The sequence below is a fragment of the Lycium ferocissimum genome, unplaced genomic scaffold (assembly GCF_029784015.1).
Source record: "Lycium ferocissimum isolate CSIRO_LF1 unplaced genomic scaffold, AGI_CSIRO_Lferr_CH_V1 ctg5420, whole genome shotgun sequence".
Classification (NCBI taxonomy): domain Eukaryota; kingdom Viridiplantae; phylum Streptophyta; class Magnoliopsida; order Solanales; family Solanaceae; genus Lycium; species Lycium ferocissimum.
The window spans coordinates 5962-24522 of NW_026725981.1; the positions used below are offsets into that span (position 1 = coordinate 5962).

The 18561-nt window shown below is 41.6% G+C and overlaps 1 protein-coding gene across 1 annotated transcript; it reads left to right on the forward strand.

Moving 5' to 3' along the window:
- The first annotated feature begins 16489 nt into the window (after window positions 1-16489).
- On the forward strand, window positions 16490-18353 carry LOC132044898 (uncharacterized). Its single transcript, XM_059435434.1, has 4 exons — window positions 16490-16779; window positions 17631-17751; window positions 17821-17893; window positions 18007-18353. Exons 1-4 carry the CDS (start codon window positions 16490-16492, stop codon window positions 18351-18353), a joined length of 831 nt encoding a protein of 276 aa, XP_059291417.1.
- The last annotated feature ends 208 nt before the right edge of the window (window positions 18354-18561 follow it).

Genomic DNA, 18561 nt, shown 5'->3' on the forward strand with positions numbered 1-18561 from the left:
ATGGAAGATAGAGTTCACCGATACGTGATAGGATTAGAACCAGGGTTGCAGGAGGCTTGTATGGCAGTAGCGATGCAGCCAGGTATGGATATAGCTCGTATTCAGGCTTATGCCCAGGGGTCAGAGGATCGTAGGTGCCAGCGAGAGGCTATCTCGGAGCAGAGTAGTAGTCAGCCCAAGAGGGCTAGGTCAGAGGGTCAGTATAGAGGTTCCACTAGCGAGAGCAGACCCCAGTATAGTGCACCTCTGCAGTTTCGAGGATCTCAGCGGGGTAGGGAGACTTCCCTTAGGCAGAGACAGAGTTCTTATGCATCGAGTTCTCAGCAGCAGGTGGGGTCAGGGCAAGAGGTGATGCCCCCTCCTCGATGTGCGACTTGTGGGAAACGTCATGTAGGACGGTGTCGTCAGGGTGTATGCTATACTTGTGGTGATCCGGGGCACTATGCTAGAGATTGCCCACAAAGAGTGGGTAGTATTGTTCCTGAGAATTCGGTAGCAGCATCGTCACCCTCAGTGAGAGCCCTAGAGATAGGACCCCAGACTTCTTCCGGCCGAGGTAGGGGCAGAGGTGGAGCATCTAGCTCCAGTACTGGGCCGCATCGTATCTATGCTCTAGGTGGGAGATCGGGTCCAGAGACACCGCAGGATGCACCATCAGGTATACCCTTCTTCAGATTATTTATTGATAGATTTAAGCTATATACGAACTATCCCTTACCACTATGACATGATGTATTACAACATAAGTTACAATACAAGCATAGGAGTTAATGGGGTAAATCGAGACAAAAGACTTAGTGAAAAACTTAGTTAAAACCTTAAGGGGGGAAGTGCCCATAGTATAGCAAGACCATAGCTATAAATCGGAACTAGGGTAAACGAATAGAAGACTACCCTTGATATGTAACCTTTAAGTTATTATAACATGATACTGGCGGTATTAGATACGATTAATTTGACCTTAAATAGTACCGCCATGCTTTACTCTATTGTTTAACTATCCATAAAACTTCTATAAGTTACATATTTCCAACATTCGAGGACGAATGTTCCTAAGGGGGGAAGAATGTTACACCCCGAAAAAATTTCGTGTTACCGAGACTACAGACGACTTAGTATGGGCTCAGGGGAGAGTAAAGATATACAAGGATTAGGGATGAAGATTATGTTATATATGTATAAGAATAACATATAGATGACAGTGGAGGCCATATGGTGTAAGTTGGTTAATACGTTACTTGACAAATAGCCCTCGTAACCGTAAGTTAAGGTGGGGCCCATATGTCGGGATTTTATAAAGGGCATATGACAAGTTATATGAATAGTACATAGGAAGTTTAGCAAGTCTTAAGAGGGACACTTAAGCCAAATATGAGCATAAGCACTCCAAAAGGATGATTTAAGGATACGTTTTCGGGTGATCTAGCTTTACGAGGCCAACACACCATTATACGATAAGAATTTGGAAAAACACAAAAATTGAAAGTTGTAGATAATTGAAATACCTTTCCAGCCATAGTTCGTGGGCCTTCATGCAACATAGGGATAAAAAGTTATGGATGTTTTAAGGAGGAAAGGTCAAACTGGCAGTGGGCTCGGCCCAACCCGACACCAAGTCGGGTCAGGCCCACTTCCTTGGCTATTTAAGGAAAATTTTCACCCATTCTCTTCCTCATTTCATGCCAAAAGATCTAGAATATTTTAGAGAGAGAGTGAGGAGAGTTAGAGACATAAAGCAAGGGTTCGATCAAGTTCGAGGCCCCGAATCCCGAGGCTCGTGAAGGATAAAGTGTAATGCGAGTTGTCGTCGTCATTTCAAGCTAAATATTGAGCTTGGGGGATGATATTTTCATGGTTGAGCTGCTGATAAGGTATGCATTATTTTCTCATCTTTGTTATTAAGATGATTACGTGGAGATTTAACGGATTAAAGTGTTAGAAATATAGTTATAATTATCGTATACCGAATGTTAAGGCGTTGTGGTTTAGGGGATGTTTTGGATAGAATTGTAAGATGAGTTTAGTCATATTATTGTTGTAAATTTTTAGATTTGTTGTTGTTGTTGGTTATTAGCTTAATTTGGAATTGTTGGGTTGGTAGGATTATAGAAGAGATGCTGTCCAAATCCCGTTAGGCGACAGAATAAATGATTAGTTAGAATAATCTTGTTGGCCTAGTCTTAATCCCTATATTGTTGATGGTATTTTAGTTGAATAAGCTCAGAAAGGGACTCGAGGATTAGCTTGAGGCGTAAATAAGGTATGTAAGGCTAACCCTTCTTTCATACTTTGGCATGATCCCTTTTATATGACTCCTAAAGAACGTAAAGTACTCTATTCTTAGTTGGATTTGGAGTCGATATCCAATGTCTTGCTTCGTTCATGCTATACTCTTTTTGATAATTCGAAGGAAGCTTCTGCGATACATTATACTTACATGTTCACTACAAAGCAAATGGAAAATGAAGGAAACTCTAAAACTTATTCTCAAAATCTCTCCAAAGGGAGTTGTAATAAAAACCACTCTGAAAGGGGTGCAACGTTTTGTAAATTCATTACATATTCATACTGTATATCATATGTATTGTTATTGTTCCACCTGATCAGCTGGATTATGATATTCTTAAGCCGGAAGCGGCTGCCCAATGGGGCCACCCTAGCTAAGCCGGAAGCAGCTGCCCGAAGGGGCCATCATGACTACGCCGGAAGCGATCGTCCGAAGGGACTATTGTGTTATTTGCCGTAAGCGGATACGAGTAGGATATTCTATAATTATATTGTGTATGCTAGAATTTGTGTAAGGGACCATATGACATAGTTCAAAGTGTTGTTCCAGGTTACTCCCAGGTTGTTTTCTAAACTTGCTTACTGTTACGCTTTTCCTTGTTTTATGATTCAGTATTGCCTTACATATTCAGTACATATTCCGTACTGACCCCCTTTCTTCGAGGGCTGCGTTTCATGCCCGCAGGTTCAGGGATGCGGTTAGACGATCCAGCCACCTAGGAGGAGTCAGCATTGAGAGTCAGACAGCTCCACTTGCTTCGGAGACTGTTCCTGTTTTGGTATAATTTTGTTTGTATACATTATGGGTACGACGGGGCCCTGTCCCGTCACTTATGCACGGTCATACTCTTCTAGTAGTCTCATGGACAGCGTGGGTGTCATGGCATCGTTTGGCCTTGCCGGCCATTGTTTTGTTGTACAGAAGTATCAGCAGCCTCGTTGGCTTGCCTTGTGATATGTTACATATATATAAGTATGTTTTGAGATGTTTTGAGTTGCAAATGGACTTTGGTATTCTATTTACAGCTTTCAAACTTAGTTAAATAGACCCTATTGAATTCCATGTTTGAGTACAGGTAACATAAGTTGGGTTATCGGGCAGTTTAAGCTCGGTCACTCGTCATGGCCCTAGGTTGGGTCGTGACACTTCCGAGGGGGCGTGATAAAGCTCGCAAAGTGAGGTCGGAACCCGATCTTTTCTAAACTCGACGAGGACAGAGATCGAGGGCGGTTGGAATGTTATGTCCGGGTAAGAACTGCGGACATTATTCCGGCCGAGTACATGCCCTTTCCGGAGAGGTGGAATGACAGGCGTAAGTTTCTGAGTTCTCCTTTCTATAATTATTCTTCCTCCATGCTTTGTCAACACTCGCTCCCTTGAATACATGTGATTTCTCCCCTTTTTTCTTTTTATCAGCTGAGGCATGGATGCCTCTGGCCGTCCGGAACATGACCGAATAGGTTGGAGCAATTATCAGTCAACACACTCATGAACAATGGACATGGGGAGACCTGTCACGTGGCTGATGGGTTGCCTAAAATCATGGTAATCTTCTCCTTGATTTGGTAAATATTGTATCATGTCATTTTTCCTTTTCTTTTTATAACCTTTCGGTATTCAGGTTTACCTAAGGGCTCGGTGGAGCCAAGACCGGAACCAACGTACCGAGCCCTCGCTGTCGGTCCCCGAATTTGATGTGTGGTCATCCGGCTCATTGCTACTGCCGGTAAGAGATGGAGAAAGCCCTCGGAAAAAGGGCAGAAACCAAAGAAAAGGGCAAGGAAGGTTGTTCGGACTTTGAGGGATGAATCAGAGCCCGACGTCCTTATTCGAAGGGTTGGTGAGGGCCCCTCCATCACCCCTATTCCAGAGGAGGAAGCCGCTATTTCGCCCTTTCCTACAATTGAGGAAGGACCTTCCATGCCGGCTTCGTACACAGGTGGGGAAGAAGTTCTTTTTGCAGCTCCTCTAAGGTCAATTGCATATATTGACATTTCGGGTGACGCTTCTGTTATACCCCGTACTTGGTACGTTGGAATATTCTAAGCCGGTAGCGACAAGTTAAGGACAAGGTTGTAAATTTTTCCGATTTTGTTAAAAGTGCATAAGTTGCATATTCATCTTTTTATTGGCATGGAGTGTTAAGGGTAAAATTGAAATAAGAAAAATTTAGGGTCAAAAGTGAATTATGAAAAGTTAGACATTTTATGAGAATTTGGGGCTAGAAGTGAAATTTTGGAAATTAGTATTTCATGAAAATGGCCATATGTGGCCATGTGTGAGATGTGGGCTATAGGGCCACTTGTGCAAATTATATAAGTAGAGAAAGATGACTAATTTAAGTCATCTTTACCATTTCATCTCCTAGAAATTTCAAGAACCTTGGAGAGAAAAAAAAGGGGTGAGGTTCGGCCAAGAAAGAAAAAAATGGAAGACCAAAATTGACCATAGAAAAATTATTTTCTTCATGTGTTTCAACTCATTGAAGGGTCCTTATCAACATGGAGTAGTTGTTGGAGCAAGTAAAGCCTTTATTCTTGCAAGAACAAACCCTAGCCAAGTTGTGAAGATGAGAGGAAAAGGTAAGGATTCATCTTGTTTTTCATATGTTATGAATGATGTGTGCATGTTGTGGTGTGTAAAAATGAATGAATTTATGGAGATATGCATGTTTGAAGTTGAACCGTGTATGGCTTGTAAGCCGTGTAGGTGTGATGTTGTGTAGAAGCTATGGATTAATTCTATTTAGCATGTTTAGTTATTGTAGTGTATGGAAATGGATGAGAATCATAAAATGAGTGTGAAGTGATGGTGGCCGAATATGGATCATGTTGTATGGCAAGGAATGAATTAATTTTGTTTAGTGTTTTGGGTGTTGGTTGTTATGAGTTCTACGATGAAAATGAGAATTTAATGGTTCAAGTAATGTGGTAATCGTTTGCGGGCTGTTTTGGAACCTAATGTGATCTTAATATGATTTCTTGTATTTTTGAGAATAATGTTATTAAAGTGTGGATTGTTGGTGTAGTTCATGAATTTGGAAGAAAAGAAATGCGTTGTCGATATTTCTTTGGACTTGGAAGGTTTCGGGTAATGTTGCATAATGGTTGGGCTGATTTGGCTATTTTGTAGATTGTTGGAAGCATTCTTGAATCTTGTTTAAATGGTTTGGATTAGTGCTTGAACGTATGAACATTGATGTTGGATTGATCGTATGCGGTTGATTTGAATGAAAATGAAATATCGTCGAATTGTATAGAAATGAGTTACTAATGTTAGAATGCGTTTTGAATTGGTTATTGATGTTGTTTCTATGGTTGTTGGTATTGTTGTTGAAGAATTGGCCGAGTTGAATTCTCGGGGTGTTGAATTTATAGGGGAAGTGTTGCCCAAATTTCTGTAAATAAAGTGATGGCTTGGGATTGGATTCTTAAGTGCTTATGGCTAATGTTTGGTACTTAATGACCTTGTTGTAGATTTTGAGAAGCCGAGACTCGAGTTTGGATTAGCTTAGGAAGCAATCAAGGTATGTAAGGCCTACCTTTCCTTCTTTTGGCATGTTTTAGATATGGGTAAGGTATGATATGTTATGAGCCTTGGGGGTAATTCTATTCGAAAAATCCGAACATGTTTATGATATGTATTCGCTTTGTGATGTTGGCATCCTTAATATGGTCAAGCTATGATCCGTATGTCCTTGATATGATTGGATTTGAAATGCTACGTACACGGTTTGTTCCGAAAGGATCTTATGTCTTTTGTATGGCTAAATTTCAAAAGTTGCATAAAAGTTGGTTTTTAAAAAAAAAGAGTTTTGTTCCTAAACGATTCCGAAAACTACGAACGTCCGTAACTTTCACAAACAGAACCGGTTGGCCTTGATATGCTCAAAAATGATTCCATGATGTATGATGACTATGTTTTCCATAGGCGAGGCCCGGCTCGGGTCGACACCGTTCGTGGGTCCCGCGACTCTCTTTATGTACTTCGACATTTTTTGAAAGGATATGATATGACTATTATTCCGATTTCAGTACGATCAGTTTACTTATCTTTTGAATTTGTAATAATGATTCGATAACATAGGATGACTATGATTTTCGTAGGCGGGCCCAAATTGGGGTGACGCTCGTCCGTGGGTCCCGCGACTTTTCCTTGTATAGTACTAATGACTTTTTGAAAAGAACTTAATATGACTACCTTTTCGACCCCTGAGTATGATTATATATTTGTTTGTTGAGTCTGAAATGTTGATTCGTATACTTATGATTCCGATACGTGACTATGACTTCTGAAGTTCGGTTTGATATGTTCCCGGGTGGTATTCGGAAGAAAATCTGATTTGACTACTGTTGTGGCTTATAAACGATGGTTCGTTTTGATTAACCTATTAAGTCTTTGAAAATGTTTTAAAGCTGTATTTGGTTACTCACGATTCTATTCGTGCGTTACGTTGTTACATTTACGTGGGTTTACGACCGCGGTATGTGTATATGTGATATTACGTGGGTTCCTGGCCGCGGTATGTGTATATGTGATATTACCGCTGGGTTTCTGGCCGCGGTATGTGTATATGTGATATTACCGCTGGGTTCCTGGCCGCGGTATGTGTGTATATGTGTATATGTGATATTACCGCTGGGTTCCTGGCCGCGGTATGTGTGTATGGGTGTATGTGTGATATTGACCGCTGGATATTTGACCGCGGTATGTGTGTATATGTGGTATGTGATATGTGAAGATTTGATGATATGATATGTGATGATCTGATGATACAATATGATAGGTGATATGATGTGTGATAATATGACGGTACGTTTATGATTATTATGTTATGTATGGATCGGGCCTTACGTTCCTCGGCAATCGGTTAATGTCAGCTCATGTGGTAGGTTTGATTTTCCGTATATACGAGGCAGAAATGTTTTTCAAAAGAAAGCGAAGCATTTTGACATTCTGATTATCCTATTTGTCTTCTGTACCGCTTATGTATGATTTGGAGGTCAGATGTAAGTACCTTGGTATTCGGCTTATTATGCTCGCGTCGGTGCACTTTACTTCGATTATGACTCCGTTTTCGTATTTCTGCTTTGCATACTCGGTATATTTCACCGACCCCTTTCTTCAGGGGCTGTGTTTCATGTCGCGCAGGTACCCACAGATGAGTAGATGATGTTAGCAAGAGATGTTCCAGCTGGATTGGCGAGCTCCATTTCCTTCGAAGTCTTTGCCGAGTCAGAGTGTTTTTGCATGGTGTCTGAAGTTATGGTAGACACTTTGCAGACAGTGTCGTGTGTGTGATATGTCAGTTTTGTAAGCGGCTATGTAAGCCGATGTATTGTTATGCATTATGTTACGAAAGTTAGCGGGTTCGCTCGGCCCTAGGTAAGGGTCGGGTGCCCATCATGCCCTATTGGAAATTAGGGTGTGACAGCTTCACCCGAAGAGATTCCCCTGCTAAGGCCTAGAAGATCAGGGCCATCTTCGAATATTGAGGTAGAGTAAAGAGGAGAGTCGGCCCCCGATACCGAGGCTCCAACTAACACCGGTCTACTGCCCAGTGATGACCAAACTGCAACATCTGAGGCACCTGCTTCTACCGAGGCTGCTGGGGCTGTCCCGACTTCTCCTACTGCTGCGCCGAGGTTCGATAATCTGGACTACATGTTCTCGGATATCCCACCAGCAACCAGGGAAATAGCTGGGTTTGGGCATCTTCCTATTCCTTGAGCCACGAGCGCAGCTACTTGGGCCACTGAATCGGGTGCAAGAGATAGTCTTATAAGTATCTTTTCGGCCCCTAGAGTGGAACTGAGAAGGACGAGGTCGGCCATGGTCACCGTCCTCGAAGATTGTAGCTTTTTGTCCTGCCCGGTGGGAGTAGCAAGTTATCTGAGGCCTCTGATTTCGGACTCGGATAAGAGAAAGATGGCCGGATTCCCTTGGCAGTGCCTCATTAATGAGGGCATGCACGCAGGAAATCGGGTAAGCTTATCATCCAATCTTTCCGTAATTCCATGTGAACTTCAATTCTAGCTTTATCTAAATTAACTTGATTCGTTTCTTCTGCAGAGTGTTGTGCTAGTCAATGAGGCTTTATCCGGGCCCAATATGAGGTTGACGACCTTAAAGGCCAGCTGGGTGCCTAGGGCCGAGAAACGGAGAAGTTTCAGGACCTTCTTCAAGAAAAAGAAGACCAATTGAGCCAGGCAGCTGCTCTTTCCAACCTTCGACCCGAGCTCGAAATGGCGAAGGTCAAAAATCTTCTTTTGAAGGTCGAGTTGGCCAAAATGGTTGAAAAGAACCGGCTCCTTGAAGCGGACAATGCCCGCCTTAGCCAAGACAACGCCTATTTTACTTCGAGGCTCAGTGAACCCGAGACCACTATCTCCTAACTTCAAAGTGAACTTGATTCGATCAAGGCTGATGCCGTGAAGATGGCAGAGAGACATCGGCTGCTTGAATCCAAGAACGCTAAAGACAAAGAGAAGCTGAGGGTAGTCGAACAGAAAGCCGAGGCTCGGCCCCAGATTAGTGACGAGCTCAAGAGAAAATTTGAGTAGGCAACCGAGGCCAATGACGTGCTTCAGGCCGAGCTCGAGTCGGCTACCCAAATTCAAAGAATTCTCAAAGAAGAGAGATCAGAACTGGCAGCTAAATTGGCTAAAGCCGAGGCCGACTTAGAAGAGTCTCTTAAGGATGTGGAGGTTGCCGAGGCTCGTACTATGATTGTGGTTGAGTATGAGAGGTGGAAATCCCAGAGGGTTACCCTCGAACAGGCTCAACAAGGATTAGGGGACCTCCAGGCTCAGATACTCGAAGCCAAAGAAATCGAGGAGGAGGCTAAGAAAGCCTTTGATTCTGAGTCTGAGGATTCCGAGCAAACGGTTTTCGAGAATTTCGGCTCCAATCGTACCGGGTAGATCAGGGCCTGCACAAGCCTTTATTTTGTTTTTGGTCTGACTTGTGGAAAGTTAAATGTAAAAACCTTTCGTGTATGAAATTAGCATTTCCCTTTTGATTTTCTCTTTATTCTTTTATTCGAATGCTTGTTATGATCTTTGCCTTAATTACTTATCCCGTCAAGAATAATCAAAGGTTCGGAGCCATTTTTTCCGGACTGTGCCTAAGTGTTAGCTTTTCTCTTCGTTCGGTACCTTTTTGTCCGAGGATTTGATCGAGTGATTTGCCCGCGGGGCTTATTTATGCTTTGTGAATTCAGACGTCTCCGACTCACGTTAGGCATTTTAGGGCCAATGTTTTCCGTCCGCTTACTTATCATAGATTAGGTTCGGACACCTGAATCCCTACCTTGTCAAATTTTGATACGGCAGTCCCCATTCGAGGGTGTTAAAAGATTTTGGCTTGGTTCAACGCGACCTTGTTATCTTTGTCGAATTTCGACGGTAGTCCCGGTGTAGGGTATTTTAACAAAATGATGCTGAATTTCGACGGTAGTCCCCGGTGTAGGGTATTTAATAAGAAGACACGTCCGAGATGAAATTTTAATAATTTTCTTTATATTGCAAGTATTTGCACGTACATAATATGAAGACTTCATCCGTTTCCTTTTGTTTTTGCCATAGCAAATACTAAGCGGACACGATTCGTTTTTTATTGTTTGGTCCTTACATCAAAACCTAGCATAGAAGGTCCGGGATTAGACCAAGATGGGAAATATAAAATTTCAAGGACTTCTCCGGGGTAGCACTTTAATAGTGTTCCTTCATCTGCTTTGTTGAGTTGAACTCATTTTAACTTTCCGAGGTAGGCCTCGATGTGGGTATGATAGTCCCCTAGTGTTTATCCGAGCTGCATGATCGGGTAAGCACTATCAAGTCCCCACTCGAGGGGTATACCCCGAGTTCCCGGATACTTTGCCTCATTTTCATAAATTAACACGTTGTACTTGTTGCCTCATTAAAAACCTTGTCAGAAAACCCACTTCGGGGCAAAATCGTACTAAGGAAAAGAGTGCAACACGTGTTTTCAGACCTAACTTCGTCCGGTACTCGACTTTCTGCAAAAAAGAAGACAGGTTAACAATAAAAAATGACACAAGGGTTGGCATCCATACCTTAGCAGTAGTATCTCTTCAAATGAGCCACATTCCAGTTATTGGGCAACCGTTGTCCGTCCATGGATTCCAGCTAGTACGACCCTTTGCCCGTTATTCCTGTTATCTTGTACGGCCCTTCCTGGCCGGACCAACTTCCCGTCGCTGGGATTCTTGGTGTTCAAAGTAACTTTTCGAAGCACCAAGTCCCCAACTTGAAAATGTTGAAAATTGGCCCTCCGGTTGTAGTACCTCTCCATTCTCTGTTTCTGAGCTGCTATATGGACCAATGCATTTTCACGTAGTTCGTCCGCTAGGTCGAGTTTTATGGCCATGGCCTTCTCGTTTGACCCTCCGGTGGCGTATTTGAATCGGAGGGTCGGTTCATCAACTTCTGCTGGGATCAGAGCTTCGGCCCCGTAGACTAACGAGAAAGGCGATTCTCCCATGCTTGATTTTGACGTAGTTCTGTAAGCCCATAACACCTCTGGTGGAACTTCCCTCCATTGATGCTTTGATATTTCAAGTCTTTTCCTTAGATTTTGAATTATTGTTTTGTTCGTGGATTCCGCCTGTCCGTTTGTACTCAGGTGATACGGAGTTGATACAATTTTCCTGATCTTCAACCCCTCGAGGAAATTATTGACCTTGCTGCAAACGAACTGAGGGCCGTTATCACAAGTTATTTTGGCTGGGATGCCGAAACGACAGATAATATGGTCCCATATGAAGTCAATAACCTCCTTTTCTCTAATCTTTTCGAAGGCCTGCTCTTCAGCCCACTTTGAGAAATAGTCAGTCATAAATAAAATGAAACGGACCTTACCTGGTGCCCATGGTAAAGGACCAACGATGTCCATTCCCCACTTCACGAAAGGCCAAGGTGATATCACTGGGTGTAGCAACTCCCAGGGCTGATGGATCATTGGGGCATGCCTTTGACACCCGTCGCATTTTCGGACAAAATTCTTCACGTCATCCTCCATCCGGTTCCAATAATAATCAGCTCCGATAATTTTTCAAACCAAGGCTTCTACATCGGAGTGATTACCACAGGTACCCTCGTGGACTTCTCTCATCACATAATTGGTTTCTCCGGGACCCAAACACTTGGTCACGGGTCGGAAGAAGGACCGTCGATACAATTGACCGTCTACTGCTGCAACCGTGCCGTTTTGGTCCTTAGTGGACGGATTCTTTGGGTCACTCGGGAGCTTTCCATCTTGCAAGTAATCTATGTATTTGTTGTGCCAATCCCAAGTTAGACCCATCATGTTTATCTCAGCATACCCATTTTCTACCGCCGAATTTATCAACTGCACTATGGTACCGGGGTTGATTTCCTCCTCTTCGACTGAAGAGCCCAAATTGGCTAATGTGTCGACTTTGTTATTCTGCTCCCTGGGTACATGCTGCATGGTCCACTCTTTAAACCGGTACAGTACCACTTGCGTTTTCTCCATATATCTTTGCATACGTTCATCCTTAACCTCGAAAACCCCATTCACTTGGTTAACAACCAAGAGGGAGTCACATTTTGCTTTGATTACTTCGACCCCCAGACTACGTGTAACACCGCGTATCTTATAACTAAGGTTAAACTCATGTCATTAGAGTTTTAGTGGAAAAACTGAAGGTTTGAACGTTTTGCGAAAATGGTTGATAGGCCTATTTCGGGTAGCCATAACTCCTCGATTAGTTGGGAACTTGGGAAAGTACCCTAATGAAAGTTGAAGATGTATAAATACCTTTCTAACGATACGGGATTCAAGTTAACGAGCGATCGGATCAAGGAGATATGATCGTCTCAATATGGCTAATAGTAAGGCACTTAAAATTCTATAAAATCGGCTAAGTTTTCGATATGTCTGCCTTCCAGTCAAATTTTGTGAAAATCCGTTGGAACTTTGAGGAAACTTAAAACACTAAAGTTGTATCCATTTGAAATATCTTTCCAATGGCATATTGTGGAGCCAAACAGAGCTCTGTATAAGAAGTTATGTCCATTTTACCGAACACCGCAGCCGTAACAAACACACGTCGTGGCGCGTGAGAGCTAGTGCGATGACGCTGCATCGCGGGCCGATTACACAAAAACACCCTCTCTAAATATTGACCTGCAGGGGGTCATCCGCTGCATGTGTGGTGCGGGCCCATCGCATAACAGGTCGGGTTTCGGGTCAAAAGTCGGGATTTCGCGTTTTAAGTTATACTTAAGCTTGGGGTTTATTTCCCTAACATCCCTAGTCACGAAAAATCACCCTAAAGTCAGAGGGAATGAGTACCAAGCTTCGAGAACCCTCCAAGGTAAGCTTTATCATGATTCTAGGTTGAATTCAAGTCCCTAATAACTTTCTAACTTGAGTAAACCCTTCTAATCGATAGAGTTGTGAGTGGAAAATTATTGTTGGGCGTGGAAACCCTAGAACTCGAATTCAAGAGGATTGAACTTCAAAAAGGTAATACTTCTACTCTCTAATCATTTATAGTTGTGAATTGATGAGTTCTTGGGAGAATCGTAAATGGATTTGATAGAGAGTATCATATGAACTATGCTAGGGTTTTGGATTATTAACTTAGGATTGTTGTAGTCATATGGGTGATGAAGAATGATGTTACTTTCATCAAATTGAGATTGTAGAATCACCTAGAAGTAATAGAATGGGAATTGGGTGAAGAAACACCATTAATGGAGATTGTGGAGCTTTATGCCCACTAAGTGTTTGATAAAATACTTAGATAACCAAAAGCATGGATATTATTGCTAATATAGAATCCCTTTGACTTGTATTGATATAGATCAAAGTTGAAAGGGTTGACGAACATTGTATTACGCTCAAAGGCTGTAATTAAAGTATGTGAGGCTAACTATCTACGTTAGGGAATATTCATGATTCTCCCCACGCCTCATTCTTCATACTTGTTAGTAATTTGACTCAGAATATAGTTTAGCCCTAGTTTCATGATATGATATAGAATCGTTATCTTCTAGGGTTGCGATTCTGAATCTCGTTCATGGTTTTCACTTTGAACATCATGAACTCAAAGACGTAATCTTTATAGACTTATGCATTGTTATCACATGAGTCTCGGTTGTGTATAACCGCTATTTGCATGAGTCCCATAATCAGAAACAGTTATCATGCTCTCAGCTATAGCCTATCTCAGACTTGTAAATTGTTAATGTTGAACACCTGTATCTATATTTTTGGGCCCTAGGCCATATTTTATGCATAAGTATTGCTTGGGCCTGAGGCCACAGTTTTTGTGCACATTATTTGGGCCCTAGGCCACAGTTATATTTACAGTTTTACAGGTGATTCTTCATCCCGAATAGGGAGTACTTCAGCTTTCTTGCTTTCCGTTTAGTTCGGGCCTTCAGCTTTGGCCCAAAGATTTTATGTTTTGTCAAGCATTTTTACATACCAAAGACAATTCAAATGTGCCGATGTCCCTTTTTATTGCTTCGGGGGGCTCGGATCTCGCGACGCAGTAACGATATACAAAAGTTGACGACTCACTTTTAGGAGTGTACGTATCACGACCGGTGAGCCCCAAATTCCTTCTGGCGTTGTCGCCTATCTAGTTATTTCGGCTTATAGACAGCTTTATTATTCAAGCATTCTTAGAGGCTTCATAGACAGGTTCGGACGATGGGGATATTTATTATGTTAGCCTTGTTGCGCTTGTTCGGTTGTTTTGGTTTAAGCTATGTTGGCTACGTTCGTATATTTCGATATTATCTAAGTATTTTCGCATTATGATTTCAGTCAGACCTTTAGTATATCAAGATGTGTTTTTTGTTTCCATTATTAGTTATGTTTTGATATCACATGTTGATTCACCACCGCCTGATTCGCTCGGTCACATGCAGTCAGGCACCGGGTGCCGTGTTATGTCCAGGCCCAGGTTCGGGGCGTGACAAAGCTTGGTATCAGAGCCCCAAGTTCAAGTGTCTTAGGGAGTCTATGAAGCCGTGTCCAGTGGGGTCACTTTTATATGTGTGAGGGCCCCACACATATAAACAGTTGACCACCAAGACATTCAGGATTGTCTCATTTCTTTCTACTCTAGATCGTGCCATGTCTTAGAGTAATAAGTAACCTTCTCTTCCAATCAAATTACATACGTTTCGAATGCGCAGCGACGACCGTATAATTCAAGGTCCAAGTAAGGATGTTTACCCATGGGGTACAATTGTGCAAAGACTTCATCGGTAACGAATGAGATTTCAAGTGCTATTGAAAGTGGAATACAATGTAAGTTGCCCGAGAAGGGGTGTAGTAGAATGAATAGTAAGTTGAATGATAATGATGTTCTTGAGAAAGGAGAATAAGAGACAGCAGGAAGAGGATAACAGAGAAATTAGAAGAATAATTAGAAAAGGAGCTAAGTCTGCAGGAAACGTAAATCATAGAGGATCTCAGGAAGGTGGAGGCAAACAATATTCTACAATTGCTCATCAGGACCCACTCCATCTGCAGCTATTGCACTAGTCTCGAGGTCTAGCTATGATCAAAAGGGTCGGTTAAACTAGAAATAGATTTTAAGAGCACGCCTCTCAGTGACATAGCAGTGTGAGCCACAGAAGTTTTCAGAATCTTATGTGCAACAAGTGTTATAGGAGACACCAAGGGGTGTATCGTTTGGGCCTTAATGTGTGTTTCGGTGGCTCCTCTTAGTTCTCAAGCTCTACTGGTTGTAATACGCCTAAGCCTGATATTTTAGTTCTCAGTGAAGATCGCTAGAAGCTTTAGCAGGTCGTCAGGATAAAGAGGCATCCCCAATTATCACCACAGATGAAATTTTCGTACGAACTATGCTTGTTAAGAGTAGAGGTATGTATGAAATAAGAACCATGAGCAGACGATATTAAATTTTCGGGAATGGTTTTAGTTTGTTAAGTTTAGTCAGATCAGAGTTAGAGAGGACGATGGTTGTAAGTTACTATAAGAAGTAATTATTATTATTAGATAAGGAGATGTGACAGTTCTCTCTTAAGCTATGTGAGTAAATGCATATCCCAAATGTGTTTAGTCTGATATGATTTTGAAGTGTATAGAAAGTTTGGGTTTAGTTATTCCAATCTTTCATATAAGATAGATGAAAGTTTCTTAAGTGTGATCCATAGTTAAGAAAAGATAGTATACGACCATAGAATAGCATCAGATGATGAGGGAGAGATAGAAATAACTTAGGTTATTCAGAGCAGAATAAGAAAATGTGAAGCTAGCGGGTGATTAACGGAAAAATAGTAAGTAAGTTTTGAGTAGATACAATGCATTAGCAATTTCTTAAGAACTAGTAGAAGTATGATTTGATTTTCTTAGTCGATGAACACCTTAAGATGGTGACGCTTCGGATACATCCAAATGTGTGTTAGAAACCAAGGGCTTAAATTAAATTCGGAGTAGAGTGATCAGTGGAAGAAGAAATCAGCTAGGCTGTAAGAGAGCAAACTACATAAGAATAGCCTTTAAGAGTTGTCAAAAAGGGGTTTCCCTAAAATTTATAGTGTGAGCAGAGTTAAGTCGTTAAGATAGAGCATGTCGGTTATGAATACAGTAGCAACCGGTTCATATAAGTAATTTAGTTTTTCCCAGTAAGAAATTGCTTAGGAGTGAGTCAAAAAAAAAAAGGTTGTCAGTGTTGTAGAGTACAAAGGAATTACAGAAGATAAGGAAAGTTAATTAGATCCCAACGAAACAGAGGAATTTGCAAGTATAAGACGTTAGCCTTGGTCTAAGGGGGAGATGCATAAATAGCCAGTAAGTCCAGTGAGATAATTGAAGACCCGAAGGGTTAGCATGAGATATGAAGAACCTCAGTTCAGTTAGGTTGGCATAATGAGATAGTCTCTATAAGGAATATGCCTTAATTTAGAAGAAACCCGAAGTGAGTGGAATGATCGTCGAACGAATCGTGTCAAGTTCAATTATTATCGATTAGGCGATCGTTTAAAAAGCTATAAGATCATGCCCATTTATGTGTCACAAGTAGGTAGTGCAATTGCACGAGACTCTAATCTTTAAGGTGCTAGTCAAAGACTTAGCGCACAACAAGATTTTATGAGTATTTTAGGAAGTATCTCAGAAAAAAATCAAGTATGGGAAGTACAACTCATGATTTAGGAAGACAAGAGAACTATGGTGAAAGGAGTTCACCGCTTATCCAAGATAGGAATTCGACTTTCAGACTCTGAAGTGGGTGGAGTTATTGCCCAGAACATGGCTTATTCCTGCTTAGTCATTGAAGTTAGAGAGAAGCAGTTTGGTGATTCCTACTTGTTGCAGATGAAAGAGGGGATTCACGAACATAAAGCGTCAGCTTTTGAACAAGGGGGAGATGGCGGTACCATGAGATACCGAGGCAGATTATACATTCTAGATGTAGATGGGCTCAGAGAGTGGATTATGTCAGAGGATCACAATTTCAGGTATTTCATTCACCTAGATTCCACGAAGATGTATCATGATCTTAAGGAGATTTATTGGTGAAAAGATATGAAAAAGAATCTGGCAGGGTTTGTGGCTAAGCGGCCCAAATTTTTTTGCAAGTGAAAGCCGAACACTAGAGGCCCTGCGACTTATCTCAGAATATAAATATTCCTGTTTTGAGAATGTGAGATGATAAATATGGACTTTATAACAGTTCTACCTTATTCAGTTAGAAGGCACGACCCGATTTGGGTGATTATGGACAGACTTACGAAGTCAGCACACTTCTTGCCTGTTAAGATGATAGATTTAGCACCAGAATATGCCAAGTTGTTATTCGAGAAATCGTTTGACTTCATGGGACCCAGCGTCCATCATTTCAGATCATGGTGCCCAGTTCACAACAAACTTCTAGAGGTCATTTCAGAAAGGATTGGGTACGAGGGTTAACCTCAGCACAACTTTTTCATTTGTAGACCGATGATCAAACAGATACGCTATTCAGATCTCATGTTATAATATTCATGTCAGCTTAGTACTCAGATGTCAGTCCAGTACTTATGTATTCATGCCAATCCAGTATTCAGTTAGTGTGCTACTTCTATATGCAGTTAATCTAGTATTCAATCAGCTTAATATTCAGTTAGTGTGCTAGTTCTGTATTCAGTTAATCCAGTATTCAGTCAGCTTAGTATTCAGTTAGTTCAGTAGACATTCAGTTCAGTATCTCAGCAATTCGGTAATCATGTATTCATTCAGTTCAGTAACCATGTGTCCTTGATTTCAATGGTAATTGGGATGACCACCTGCCTCTTATTGAGTTTACTTACAAAAATAATTACCATGCTAGTATTGGGATGGCACTGTTTGAAACCCTTTTTGAGCGAAGTTATAGATCGCCAATTGGTTGGTTTAAATTTAGGGAAGTAGAGTTGTTAGGGCTGGATTTGGTCTATCAGGCTATGGAGAAGGTCAAGTTGATTTAGGAGCATTTGAAAACGCCTTAGAATTGCCAGAAGTCTTACACAAATGTGAGACAGAGAGATTTAGAGTTTGAAGTTAATGACTGGGTATTTCTTAAGCTCTCACCTATGAAGGGTGGCATGAGATTTGGTAAGAAGGGGAAGCATAGTCCCGCCATATTAGACCATACAGAATCCAACGAAAGGTTGGTCAATTGACTTATGAGCTTGAGTTGCCACAATACTTGATTATTGTACATCTAGTGTTTCATGTGTCAATGTTGAGAAAGTGTGTGGGAGACCCGTCATTGATTGTTCCGACTGATAGCATAACAGTCAATGATAATTTGACTTATGAAGGAGACCCAGTGAAAATCCTTGATCACCATGTTCACAAGTTGAGGACTGAGGAGGTAGCCTCAGTAAAGGTTTTGTGGCGAAGTCAAAAAGTTGAAGAGGCCACATGGGAAACCGAAGAAGACATGAAGTCCAACTATCCCTATCTCTTTGAAGAATCAGTAGAAATCAATGAAGGTATTGTACCTTCCCCCCTCAGATCTTTCCTTCTACAATTTCTACATTATCGCATTCACTCGTTAGAGCCATCTTAGTAGTTGTTCAAGACACGATAATTCGATCCCCCCTTTTCGCCCGCTTTTCATGTGCTCATGTCAGTTAGTGTGCACATGTCTCGGCAGTCACTCTTTATTAGAATCCATCATTCGAGGACGAATGATCCCAAGGGGGAGATAATGTAACACCCCGTATCTTAGAACTAAGGTTAGACTCATATCATTAGAGTTTTAGTGGAAAAACTGA